Source organism: Dipodomys spectabilis, unplaced genomic scaffold (genome assembly GCF_019054845.1).
Source record: "Dipodomys spectabilis isolate Male_0828 unplaced genomic scaffold, ASM1905484v1 ptg000136l, whole genome shotgun sequence".
NCBI classification, from domain to species: domain Eukaryota; kingdom Metazoa; phylum Chordata; class Mammalia; order Rodentia; family Heteromyidae; genus Dipodomys; species Dipodomys spectabilis.
Window position 1 is genome coordinate 4545274 of NW_024870813.1, and position 13647 is coordinate 4558920.

General features: G+C 37.2%; 1 protein-coding gene across 7 annotated transcripts in view; it reads right to left on the minus strand.

Moving 5' to 3' along the window:
* Nrg3 (neuregulin 3) overlaps positions 1-13647 on the minus strand; it is a 1012378-nt gene that overhangs the window by 117443 nt on the left and 881288 nt on the right. For 4 of the 7 annotated variants that reach the window (XM_042690311.1, XM_042690313.1, XM_042690316.1 and 1 more), the window contains exon 4: positions 2931-2957. In XM_042690311.1, the coding sequence (XP_042546245.1) occupies positions 2931-2957 (27 nt within the window). The remainder of the gene's footprint in view (positions 1-2930; positions 2958-13647) is intronic. The other 3 variants (XM_042690312.1, XM_042690317.1, XM_042690314.1) reach the window with 1 other exon arrangement.

Below are 13647 nucleotides of genomic sequence, written 5' to 3' on the forward strand. Positions count from 1 at the left end.
GTAGGTGATATTAAAACCACAAGACAGAAGAAGTCTTGGTCACCAATTCATGATAGGTGAAAAATGACTCCACTACTGGAGTGAAAACTAATTCTACCTTGGGAAGAAACAAAACTGAATAAAACCAATTGCTATCCTGTCTAAGCTATTATAATAGTGTGGACTTTATTTTGTATGTAATTGCTATTACCCTTACTTTTTTCTTTTTTTTTGGATCCGGTCATGGGGCCTGAACTCTGGGCCTGGGCACTGTCCCTCAGCTCTTCAGCTCAAGGCTAGTGCTCTACCACTTGAGCCACAGCGCCACTTCCGACTTTTTTCTTTTTGCTTATGTGGTGCTGAGGAATCGAACTGAGGGCCTCAGGCATGCAAGGCAAGCGCTCTACCACTGAGCCACCTTCCCAGCCCCAAATTACCCTTACTTATATATAATAAGCCCTTTATGTTCCCATCTGTGAAACTCATTTATTAGAAATTAAGACATATGACGAATTCTTTTTTCTCTCTTCTCCAATCTTAATATAATCATGAATAACTGTGTATCTATTTAGGCAACCTATTCCAAACCATGTCCTCTCAAATTCTTGGCCTCTAATTTCAAATGAATTTCCTCTCTAGTTTAGTGTACTCGCTCCCCTAAATGTCCTTTGACAAATTTTCATCTCTTGTCACTTGTCCTTAAAGATCATTACCAACCAATATTCCATCTGACTATAATTTCTTATTCATGCCAACAACTATGTCAAGTACTTCCTTTTTTATTTCCATTCTTCACTATTTTCTTTTTCTTTGTATTTTTTTCTAAGGAGGCAACACTGGTGCATGAACTCAGGCCCTCATACTTTCACTTAGTTGTTTGTTTACAGCTGGAGCTCTGTTGCTTGAATCACATTTCTACTTCCAAATTCTTAATGGATAAAATTCTTTTTTTTTTTTTTTTTTGGTCCGGTCGTGGGGCCTGAACTCTGGGCCTGGGCGCTGTCCCTCAGCTCTTCAGCTCAAGGCTAGTGCTCTACCACTTGAGCCACAGCGCCACTTCCGGCTTTTTTCTTTTTGCTTATGTGGTGCTGAGGAATCGAACCTATGGCCTCATGCATGCAAGGCAAGTGCTCTACCACTGAGCCACCTTCTCAGCCCCATGGATAAAATTCTTGCTGGATAAGTCTTTTGTTTTTGTCTGCCTGGGCTGGCTTTGAACCATGATCCTCAGATTGCACTCTCCCAAGGAGTTAGGATTATAGATATGTATGAGTACCCAGCACTTGGCTTTCCTTCATGTACTTTCATAAAGACTATTAATTGCTTTCACATTTTCTTCACTTCCTTCCATACCTACCTTACATTCCATGCTGCTTTATTTAGTTCATATCCTGAATTTCATTTCTTTTCTAATTTTCAAATATTTCTACCTAGCAAAACCCCAAACCTGGAGGCACTGAACCATCTGCCATATAATGTAAGACAGAGCAATCATGAATAATAACATTCAACAATACTCATTTCCTTATCATATGCTAGTAAATGCTCTAGCTCTCAACACTTCTAGCTATACAGCAATCAACTTGACACCTTCTCTCAAAATTTCCAAGTCACTCTAAATTCAACCTCCCCTCCCAATATAATAAATATTCCCAATAAATCTGTTCTTCTGTCAGGATTCTTTCTTTGGAAGTGACCCATGTGTCATCTTAATGTGCAAACAAAAAGCTTTCAGTCATCCTTACAAATCTTCCCTCTTACAGTCTCCAGCAGCAATCCATCTTAAGTACCTGTACCTGTGATATTACCTCCTTTACACCTATCAGCATTTCTACATATTGTATACCTTCACACTAATCCAAGCTAATGTCCTCTTGCTTAGAAGATATCTTAAGATTCGAGAAATTTCATGGAAGTTTTATTACCTGATTATTAACTGTGAGCTTAATAAAGTGAATGTCTGTATTCCATTTTTGCAATTATTTTTTCTAGAATTTTGCATGTATCCATCCCTTGTAGTGATTTGATAAATATTTACTGAGTGAATATGTGATTGGTTAAATAAAGGCAAATAAACATATAAGTATTATCACAAGTAACACGGACACATATCAAGCAAGTATTCACTTCCACATCCCATTAAGGAAAAAAGAAATCTGAAGTTCAACAAAAGCCCACAAGGCAGAGTATGAAGAATTGGGATTCAAATTTCTCAATTTTGGTCCATTTATCTCCTGCCTATATATTCATCCCTGCACTGTGATGAATTCAGAACATCACAGAATGCTTTCTCTATCATTTAATTTGTAATAAAGACTAGGAGTATTATCTCTAATTAGTGCAGTTTCATACAAATAAAGAAAATAATGCACTGAAGGCATCCTGATGCTTTTAAAAATGTGCCATGCACTGCAAACACTTTAAGAAGAAATATTTTAAATTTGTAAATGGAATTGTTTACAAGCCGTACTCCAAATGAAGATGGATAAATACCCAAATGCCTCCACAGCCATTCTTCTATAAAGGGAAGAAAAGAATTACAGCAGAAATAATGAAACTGACATTTAAAAATCAGCGTTCTACCATTTATTAAGTGTTTGAAGTGTTGCAGACAGCGTGCTAAACAATTTATATGTGCAGTAATTTGGAACTATTATTATCCTTATTTTATGGATAAGAAAATTGAGATTTAAAGGAAACAACCAAAGCCAAGAGCCAAATCTGACTTTTGCAGGATTGCACTGAACATAAAATTGCTTTCCAAATATGGTGTTGTTTTTAATTTTCAGCTATTATTTAGTGAAAAATGGACTAAAACCTTTTTTTTTTTAACTACCAATAGCATCTGATAATGAGACATTTCAATTATAATCAGATGGAGAAGGAGAACAATATGTGTTTTATAATGTAGTGTTTCTGAGATATTTAAGGAGAAAATTGTATTGACTTACCCATGAATTCAATTCCCAAGTGGTCTGCTATAGCAAAGTTAGCATGGAAAGAAGGAAATAGAAAAAGAAAAAGGTTAGAAAAAAAATACAAGGCAATGATGCTTCTAAGACTAGTCTTCCAACACAAGAAATCTATCTCAAGTTTAATTTTTAGTTTAATTTTATTGTTAAGGTGACATATAGAAGGCTTACACTTACATATGTATAGTAATGAGTACATTTCTTGTAGTCACTGCTACCCCTCCCTCATTTTTTTCTCCCACTTTCCATTCCCTCGACTATCCTCCCCTACAAATTGTAAAGTTCGTTTCCAACATAATGTCTTGTGAGTATCGCTGTTGCATTGGTTTACCCTTGGTCTTTTGTCTCACCATTTTGTTATTCCCCTTCCCTTCCCAAATCAGATAAACCTGTACACAAGATACAGGGTACCAAAATCAATGTAAATCAAGTATGCATAAGAAATACAGCTCATGGATGATGCACAGTAAAATGCTTTCACCTGGTCAGTATTTTCTTAAAGCCTTGAACTATACTTCAAAATTTCAGACAGATTAATTATGCATAAATGAAGTGTACCAAATATAAGAATGCCAAAACCCTAAAGGGATTACCAGCGTGCCTGGCCAGGTGCCCTTTATATTCAAAAGAAAGCAATGATATTAGGCTTCCTTCATTTAATTTGTTATGTGAGAAAATGGTATTGGAAACACTAAAAGTCTTATATAGCACCTACAACCTCAGGCAGATCAAAGATGCAAATCTAGTGCAGGTGACATTGCCACCTGATGAACTTTGCAGACCATCCTATCTAAAATGCAGGTGGATGTATTTATGTCTGCTCTTTCTTTCACCACCCCCAATTTTCTCAGTCCTGGGGCTTGAATTCACAGCCTGCACGCTGTCCCTGAGCTTTTTGCTCAAGACCTTGAGCCACAGCACCACTTTCGGTTTCTGAGAGGTTAATTGGAGATAAGAGTCTCCCACGGACTTTTCTGCTTGAGCTAGCTTTGAACCACAATTCTCAGATCTCAGCCTCCTGATTGGCTAGGATTATAGGCCTGAGCTCAGAGTCCTGGCTCGTGCTTGTAATCCTAGCTAATCAGCCCAGCCCCCAGGCTCTTGTTCATGTTGTATTTTTTTATTTTCCCTGTGCTAATATGTATTATGATAGCTTTCTGGCACATCTTCGTGAAAAGACAGGATTCTTATTTTCAGAAAGGTGAAAAATCAGTGGGAAGCCACAGAAAGAAAGCTCTGCTTGTTCTTTGTGGTTAGTTCTATAACAAGAAAGTAGAGAGGTTATATTGGTAGCAGAGACTACGAATCACAAGCCTGTTCCTGGGAGAGACAGAAGGTATAACACACTAAGGTAGGCCTTGGGAAGAATTGAGAAGACCATATTTATGTTCTTCTATACATAGAAAACTTTGTGACTGCATGCAACTAAAATCATAGATATTGTAATATCTAAAAACCAAATTTGGCATGAGATTACCAATCACAAAATGATCAATGAGGTGAAACAAATAATTTGTTTTATTTCAGGAAGGAAATTGTATGGTAGGGAGCAGTATGTAGTGGGCCACAGATGTTCAGTGACATAACTGCAAAAGTCAGAAAGCCATTATCTTTAGCTTGATGGGACAAGAATGTAGTGGGAGAGCTGAGCTGGCTGGAAACTGACTGCCTCTAGTCTGTTTTGATGGCAGGTATAGAAACCCTGGCCATTCTGCACTCTTCCATGTTCTATGACCTTCATTCATTTAACTCTTTGATTCACAGGGAATACGAAGAATCCAGGTTGGCGACTCTGTACCCTGTGCTAGTAAATGAATAGAGGGGCTTGTTAAATAAGAAGACAATCTGAACACTTTACAATCAATCAACAACCAGTAACAGAGGAAGAAATTAGAACTGAAAAGTCTTTAAAAAACTATAACGTATAAGTAGAAATCTTTAGCAGATAAAAACGATACATATATTTTCAAAATAAAAGTTACACCAGATTATTAAAGTTGTACTTTTCAAAATCTAAAAGTACATTTCATTAATATTCTGAGATATTAAAGGGAAATCATTTACTTGAGTTCATAATGGCTCATTCATGAGCAAAACCTCCCCAAATATACAAATGAAAAGTTAGATCTTAGACAGGAGCTGGTGGCTCATGCTTGTTGTCCTAGCTACTCAGGATTCTTAGATTGAAGGATTACAGTTCGAAGCCAGCCCAGGTAGTTAAGTTCGTTAGACTCATCTCCAATAACTCAGTATGAATCTGGAAGTGGCTCAAGTGGTAGAGTGCTAGCTTTGAGCACAGAAGTTAGGGATAGCACCACTCAAGCCTTGAGTTCAAGTCCCAGGATTGGTGTGCATGTGCACACATGCACACAAACACACACACACACACGCACACGAATTAGACCTTATATAAAAAGTTTCTGTCCCTCTGTTTAATGTGTGTACATGCACACACACACACACACACACACACACACACACACACACACCTCATTACTTTATTAAAATATTAAGCACTGTGATCATCACCATTAAGTCTAAAGACACTGACAGGCTTTGCTTTACACCAAAGGACCAATGAAAATTTATAAAGATGACAGAAAAGCAATTAATTTTGTTCTTTGAGTTGTACCCAAAACATAAACCACATTATTTTTCATAACCCATTACTGGATGTTTCTCAAAGCCAACAGCCTGCCTGAGGCCATTCAGGCCTGTGGAAAACCATAAGCCAAATAAAGTGAGAATTTCTCAATTAATGAGTTCATTTATTCAGTCACTCAAAAATCAATGTGCTGCTGGGCACTGGTAGCTCATGCTTGTAATCCTAGCTACTCAGGAGGCTGAGATCTGAAGATTGTGGTTCCAAGATAGCCTCAGTAGGAAGCCTATGAGACTCTGATCTTTTATTAACCATCAAAAAAAATGTCAAAAATGGAGCTCTGGATCAATTAGTAGAGACCTAGCCTAAAACATGAAAACTCAGGGACAGTGCCCAGGCCTTGAATTCAGGATCAATGTGCATGTATGCACACATGCACATGCATGTGCATAAACACAAATCTATATGTCAAGAATTGCACAGATCAGGAGTGAAAAAGGAATATATCTTAATCAAAACCCATTCCTTTTCCTCCTTATATCCAAGGCATTTGATGTATCATTTCCAGTTTTTCAAACCTCAATGAACTTAGTGTTTAGAGTATTTTCATATCCTTGCATTATGTACTAACGGCTAACATTTACTGAACATTTACCAAGCACCAGGAACTGAACTGTTTTAACTATGGTCTAACACCAGCTGATAAGACTTCTATTATTACCTTTTATACATAGGAGATAAGAGGTGCCATGGACTAAACTTACTTGCCTCAAGTCACATTGTTCACAGTGAGATCCAATCAAGCCTTATGCAGTTGGACTCAGCCTTTGGTCACACTCAGAGTTTACCTGTGTCTTCCCTAGGAAGAAATAGTTATTTTTTTATTTTTTATTTTTTTACAAAATCATCAGGTAATGAGATCTTCAGGGAGGGATTATTTAATCCATTTAAGAAAACAAGTTGTTTTCAAGTATCCTCAGGCCCTGTTGAAGTACCACTTATTTACTGGCTTGCCCCTCCTTTATTGCTCAAGTGCTGAATAGAAGCTGTTTAGGAGAAGAATCCAGAAGGAAGACAACTGCTCCTGTTCTCTAAGGAACCACATTGGCAAGTCAGGAATATTTCTTCATTGGTTACCAAGGAAAAATCTTCTTGATGGGGCTCATCTAGTTATTTATATGAATAGCAAGTGATAAAAAAAATTGTCCAAAAACATGCTAACACTAAACAAACTAATCTTAAACTTATTTACAATTGTAAAGATACTTAGCAAAACCAGGGGCTCTATGATGAAACTGAAACATTTTTAAAGCTTTAGGAGTAAAGTATTTGACTATAGAGATAAGAATACTCTGTAAGGTCAGCGTGAACAAAAAATATTAGAATGAGAAATACAAGGCTCATGCGTTTCCCCTATTTCTTTTTTGATCCCAAGTTGTATGTATTTTTAGTAGACACCATAATATCTTGAAATAGACCATAATATCTTGAAATAGGTAGACCTAATGGAATAGCAAATTCAATTTGCATATGCATCACATAACCTCATTTTACCTTTTTTCTCCCCACTATGGAAAGAATGCTTAAAAGCTAGAGATTTTCAATCAACCTTTATTATTGTAATTACAGTCATTGTGTTGCGCTTATACTTGATTCCAATATTCTGGAACTTACTCCCAATCTAAATGAAATTGAAAGCTCACACATGCTTCATAGTGCCCACAGTTCAAAACCTGAAGAGTGTTTCAAACCTTTGTTGTTGTATGCTGATGTGCAAAGCAGGGCTACCTAAATTTCCCCAGAGTGGGTGATGGTTTTCACCTCTATTCCACAGGAGGTGGACCAATGTAGGATGTGAATGTATGGATCTGGGTTTGATAACATTAGAACACTGGCTTAAAGTTCAACAGATTCTGCCCTTGGAAGGATTTCCACAGCCACTCAGGAAGAGCTTGGTAGAGACTCTCCTGCTCGGGTGGAGGATTCAGCATTTTCCAACATGATAGAAACAGGCCGCGTTGTCATGGAGACCCCGTGCAACTAATTAATGAGACAGTCAGAAGGTAGTTCCAAAGAGAACATGGCCCTGGGGAACAGGGCAAAGCATGTGTGAGCCTTCTGATCTGAGATCCCAAGGATCCCAAAGTCCCACGGGTCTCACGAGTGCGAAGGACCAGGAGCTGTCCAGGATGGGAGCACATTCCTGGAGAGGAAGGAAGAGAAATCCTTTACCCGGTCCTATGTTCCATCTCATAACATGTGTCTTAAATGGAGAGAGAGTTATTCTCAATGTACCCTTTTTCTAATGACTTAGTCAAAGGTTAGAATACAAATATATGCCATATTCTAACTCCTACGTTTCCTGACTAAATTATTGCTACCTTGCTAAACATGTCATTTTGTTGACTTTTTTATCAGCATATGTACACTTGACTTGAGAATTTATACATGCCCAAGTATAAAGTTGGGAAATTAAATATAAATCACTTTGCTAAAAAAAAAAAAACAAATTGAACTTGAAACTTTACTCGGTATTTTCTAAAGCTGGTCCTACCTAATTTTTATTCTAGTTCTTCTAGTCTCACTTCTACCCCTGTAAAATAAACTGCAAATCAGCTTGAAATTAAAACTCACCCTGTATCTTGTGCCCAAGTCAGAGGAGCATGTGAGGCTAGGTTCATTTAGCCATCCCAGTACTCCTTCACCTTCTTCGCCCTGGGACGGACAGCCTTTTCTACTGTTGAGAGGGGACCATGACACTATTACTGTGACCAGCATCCCAGGAGACGGGCTATCAATCACAGAGAAAGCAAAAGCACACTCCAGTAAAACACACAGCCCCATTTTCATTTTTCCTGGGTCTCAGTATAGGATGTGGCCTCTTTTCTTTTTCTTTCCCTAAACTCTATGTCTCATTCCTGTTGAACACAGAGATTTTGATTCATGTTCTCCTCTCCTTTTCTAAACAGGAATGTTCATTTGTGTTGAGAGAGAAGCAGTCAGCCACAGAGACCAGGGAATGCTGATGCTATAAAACGCAAGATAAGCTCTGTGCTTCCCAAGATGCATTGTCAAAACTGGATTTGGGTGACATTGATCAAGATGAACTGCACTCATAAGCTGACATGTTGAGTTGTAACTCCTTCATCCAACTACCTTAAGATAATAAAAAATTATCAAAAAAGAAATTCATAATCACCCTATGAAAAATAATTTAACACATATCAATCCCTTAGTTAAAAGACACTGATTTTTCCTAAGTGCTCAATAATCAGAACCCAAAAGACATTGGTTATATATGTATGGGACAGATAACTTTGTTTATGTTACAATTAAAACCACTAAAAACAAAAAGCAAAAATGAACAAACAAAAAAGCCAACCCAGCTTCAACTGCAGCTTCTGAAGGGCCATTGGCTTAGTCTAGTCTTCAAACAGCAATCTTGTCTAAATAGTTTATAGGATTATTTCCCAGGGAAAATATCCTGGAGTGCTAAGTTTAGCTCTAACACAAATTTCTCCTTTGGCTAAAGAATTTGTTAAGAGTCACCATTGTATAGGGAGAATACTTTAACAAAGGAGGAGGCAACAATGCTTGATAGGAAATGTACTCATTACTTTGCTCATGTAACTGTAACCCCTCTGTACAGTATTTTTACAATAAAAAAGTATTAAAATAAATAATACTGATTTGTTTTGTTTTCTTTCTATCACTATGATGGAGAACTTGTACAGAAAAACACATAGGTTGTACAGCTCCTGAAATTTACAATCATTCACCCCACTTCTCCAGTTTTACCGTCTTTCTTGCTTACCCATGTGCTGCCCATTGAAATTTGCATATACATTATTTTGCTTGCAATTTACAACATTAGCTTATAATGTAGTAATAGTAGTATGGATTGGCATTTAACACTTGGAGAAAGGAATGATGGGTGAATGCAGTCATAATACTCGATGCACATAGGAACAAGGTAACTGAGGGATGGGGCTGGGAGAGATGGGGAATGATGGAAGGGGTCCCTTAGGCCAAGATATATACAGTTCATGAACTGACATGTTCGATTGAACCCCCTTTGTACAACTACTTAAAGATAATAAAATTATCTATAGTTAAATAATATATGTATCAAGTATTACAATTTAAATACACAATAAGTTATATATTAAATATTTATTATATATTATATAAAATAGAGGAAAACAATACCTATATCAAATATATTATATATGATGCAATATATAACATATAATATAATATATACAACTATATATGCTTCATATACAGGTGAAAAAATCAGGTGGAAACAACTGAAGGTCACACTTGTAGATTGCTAATTTGTCAGGATAGAAGGTTCGGAGGCTTTTCCTCACTGTTCAATCACTGTAGTCTATCACAGAAGCGGACTCTTTTTTTCTTCCTTGTGAATGTGTGCCATTACTATGGCTTGAACTCAGGGGCCATCTTTTATTCCTCCTGCAGCTCTGGCTTTCTGAACTAGTGCTATTAGCTCCACATTTCTATGAATGATAATAGAATCTCTTGCAAGCAGAATTATTCTGCTTTGAATTATAACTTGTAGCAGTGCATCTGTATCATAACTAATGAACTTCTCACCTGGCCTTCTCCACTTCCTGTTGTAACTTTCAAATAGCAAGCATATGATAAGTAAATGTTCACTGGATCTTTTCTCACCAATTTTTCTGTCTCATTGCAGATATGCTTTGTGGTGTTTTCTTGTGACTCATGAGGTACAATTTCAAGTTCATACTAATACTTTCTCTTAAGCCATAACCATAACGTTCCAGATTATCTGCCTCTTTCCTTCCTGTCTTTGTCTGTCTTTCTCTTCTGTCTGTCTCTCCTTCCTACCACACACATGGACACAGTCACAGAGTTTATTTCTTACTGAATTGTGAGTCCCCTACAGGTACATGGGAGACTCTTCAAGGAGTCGTCTTTTTATATGCAAACATCTCTGTCAAATCAAGCCTTCAGACAAGTGGCTTCACATGAAAAGTTCTTATTTTGATGTGTTTTGAAAAAATAAAAAAGAAGCGTGGAGTGGCACTGAAACTATAGAGAAAACCCTTCACAACATCTTTATTCCCACTCCCCAGCACAATCATGTTCTCCATGTTACTACTCATCCTCTGCATCCTCTACACACACACACACACACACACACACACACACACACACACACACACACACACACACACACACACACACACACACAGCATTTTGAGGGCTCTGGATGTTGAATGTGTTGTTAATTCTTCTAATCTTTCATGACTCAGCTCACACTCACCTATGTCCCCAGTAGCATCTCTACATTGCTTTAAAAGGCAATTTTCTCTCATAGTCACCTATCTGGGGATTTCCTGCCCTTCTGAAGTACGTTTCCTGATTGCTCAAAGCCCTTTTTGTTCATTGAATGTACACATAGATGGACAATGAGTGTCTGAACCAGACAACGTTTTCTGAAGTCCATGTATCTTAGTTGCATACCATTGGATAGTATGTTGTTAAAATCGGGCATAAAATGGGGTAACCCGGAAGAAAATGTGGGCACCGTGTGTGTATATGTGTGTGTGTGTGTGTGTGTGTGTGTGTGCCTTTTTTTTTTTACTCTTGATTGCATTTCATTGCTTGGTATTTTGGCATGATAGCACACTCTACCATTGAAAAAACATCTTAATTTAATATTTAATGTTATTCTGGTTTTGTGAAAAGCAGTAGTATGGGAATAGTTTCATAGTTTATGATCCTTGCGCTGCATATTTCTATTACCAAATATAAAAGTCACATTAATTTGTACTAGGAAATCCCGGAGCACCTGGGAATAGTTGATAATAAGGACAACAGAAGATACATTTGGGCTCACTAATGGATTAATTTATTACTTTTGCAGACTTAAATGTAGCAATAGGAGGGAACTTTTTCCCCCCTGAGTGGATAATCAGCTGAGAATGTTATTTGTTTCATTTAAATGCACAGGAAAATTCTCTTTTGCTACGTGCTTTGTAAATCCATTAAGTAGTTAATAAGGACTAAGGTAAGCCTCCTATATTTAATAGAAATAAAGAAATGGCAATTAAACCAGCAGAGCCTTCTCTTGATAATGGTTTCTTCCCAAAGTAGCTGGATTATTCTAAGCAGTGTAGAGAAATCAAAGGCAGCTCCTTTATTAGAAATAATAGAGGAAGCCATTATCTAATAATTAGTGGGGAATTCAATTGAATCAAGGAAGTTTGAAGCTCTTACCCTCTACTAACCTCTTGTATATTCTTAAGAACTTTCTATATGTTTGAAATTTTCTAAATGGTTGGAGAGAAATGATCACTGTGTTAGGCATCCTATTAGCATGATAACTTTTTCAACATTTCCACTGATACCACAAGGTTTGCACCATGAACTTTGAAAAATCATAATTATATATTACTTAGACATGAGCAAGGCAAACAAATAGTCCTAATACTGTTCCTTGAATTTATCATTCACCAGAGAGATACTGAGAGTCCCATATGACATTCACTTTGGCCTTGATGCCACCCTTATCAGAGGGAGCTCTTCACAGATAAGGGAGATTCAGAGCAGCAAGCTAATTTGCTCAAAAATAAGAGATGGCTTCGTGTTCATTAAGTCATGTGGCCTTCATCCACAGAACTTGCTTTCTCCATGTCTCACACAGTAATGTAAATGGAACTAGTCTAAATTTCCTCTCCAAATCTCAAGCTCTGCCTAGCCCAGAGACAGTCTGATGATCTGTATTGATTGGGGTAATTGGTATAGATTTTAGGTAACCAGACCTCAAAAGCATCTTTGTCATTTTAAGTAACCAGACCTCAAAAACATCTTTTCACCTCCCTCTCCCCCTCACACACAGAATCTCCATAGAAACATTCTGGTGTAGAATCTCTCGTGTATATATATTCTATGTTTCATCACATTCCATTCTGAATACTGTGGTCGTTTACTGGTCTATCTAACAAACTCAATAAAATGACAAGGCTTACTTTCTCCTTATCTTGGATTCCAAGAGCATTCCTGGCTCAGACTGTGCATCTAAATAAATAGAGAACATTCCAGATATGCATAGATTTGAGAAGTTTTATTCAATGTTATATCCATCATTATGAGTAGTTCTCTTTTATTCTTCATTCCTGTATCTTTTATTTTCTTTTTTCTCAGCAAAGAGAGGTTTTAGCAAGGGAGTTAGAGAGCAAGGGGAAGAAGATTTATATGACAAAATTCTTAGCTCACAAGAAATAAAGATAGAGAATAACAGCCATGCCCCAGGGGCTCATGCCTGTAATCCTAGCTACTCAGGAGGCTGAGATCTGAGGATCACAGTTCAAAGCCAACGTAGGTAGGAAAGTCCGTGAGGCTCTTATCTCCAATAAAGCACTAGAAAACCAGAAGTGGCACTGTGGCTCAAGTGGTAGAACACTTGCCTTGAGCTGAAGAGCACAGGGACAGCACCCAGGCCCAGAGTTCAAGCCCCAAGACTGACAAAACAAAACAACAACAAAACAAAGTTAGAGAATAACAGATTTATTGGCATGGAAAAAGAGTCAGACTATCATGTTGATAGTTTTATATATATATATATATATATATATATATATATATAAAATATGTTAATATATAATGTAATAGATTAATATATTAAAACTTTTTCCAGGTAAATAAAAAATCATGAAAAATAGCCAAAATGTCTAGGAGGAGAAGACCTTCAGAAATAAACCTGCTGCTAGTTCTAAGTTACAAAATTATCTTCTAAACTCAAGCTTCAATTAGAGGAAGAGAAACAGGGTTACCGAACAGCATTGCCAAACACAAACACTTGGAGCTTGCTAGTTAGAGGTCCATAGATTTTTTTTTATCCTACAAAATTAAAAGCCTAAAATGTCCAGAGAGATGAGCCTCAGGTGAGCTAGAGAGGTAACTGGTTTATTCCCTGTGTATCTGATTGCAGAATAACTGGGAATTACCACATCTATGGGCTATCATGATGGGAAGACTCTAGAGCTCAGCACTGACTACTGTGGAGAGAAAATAGGATTTAACAGGCAAAGGCATAGAGGATTC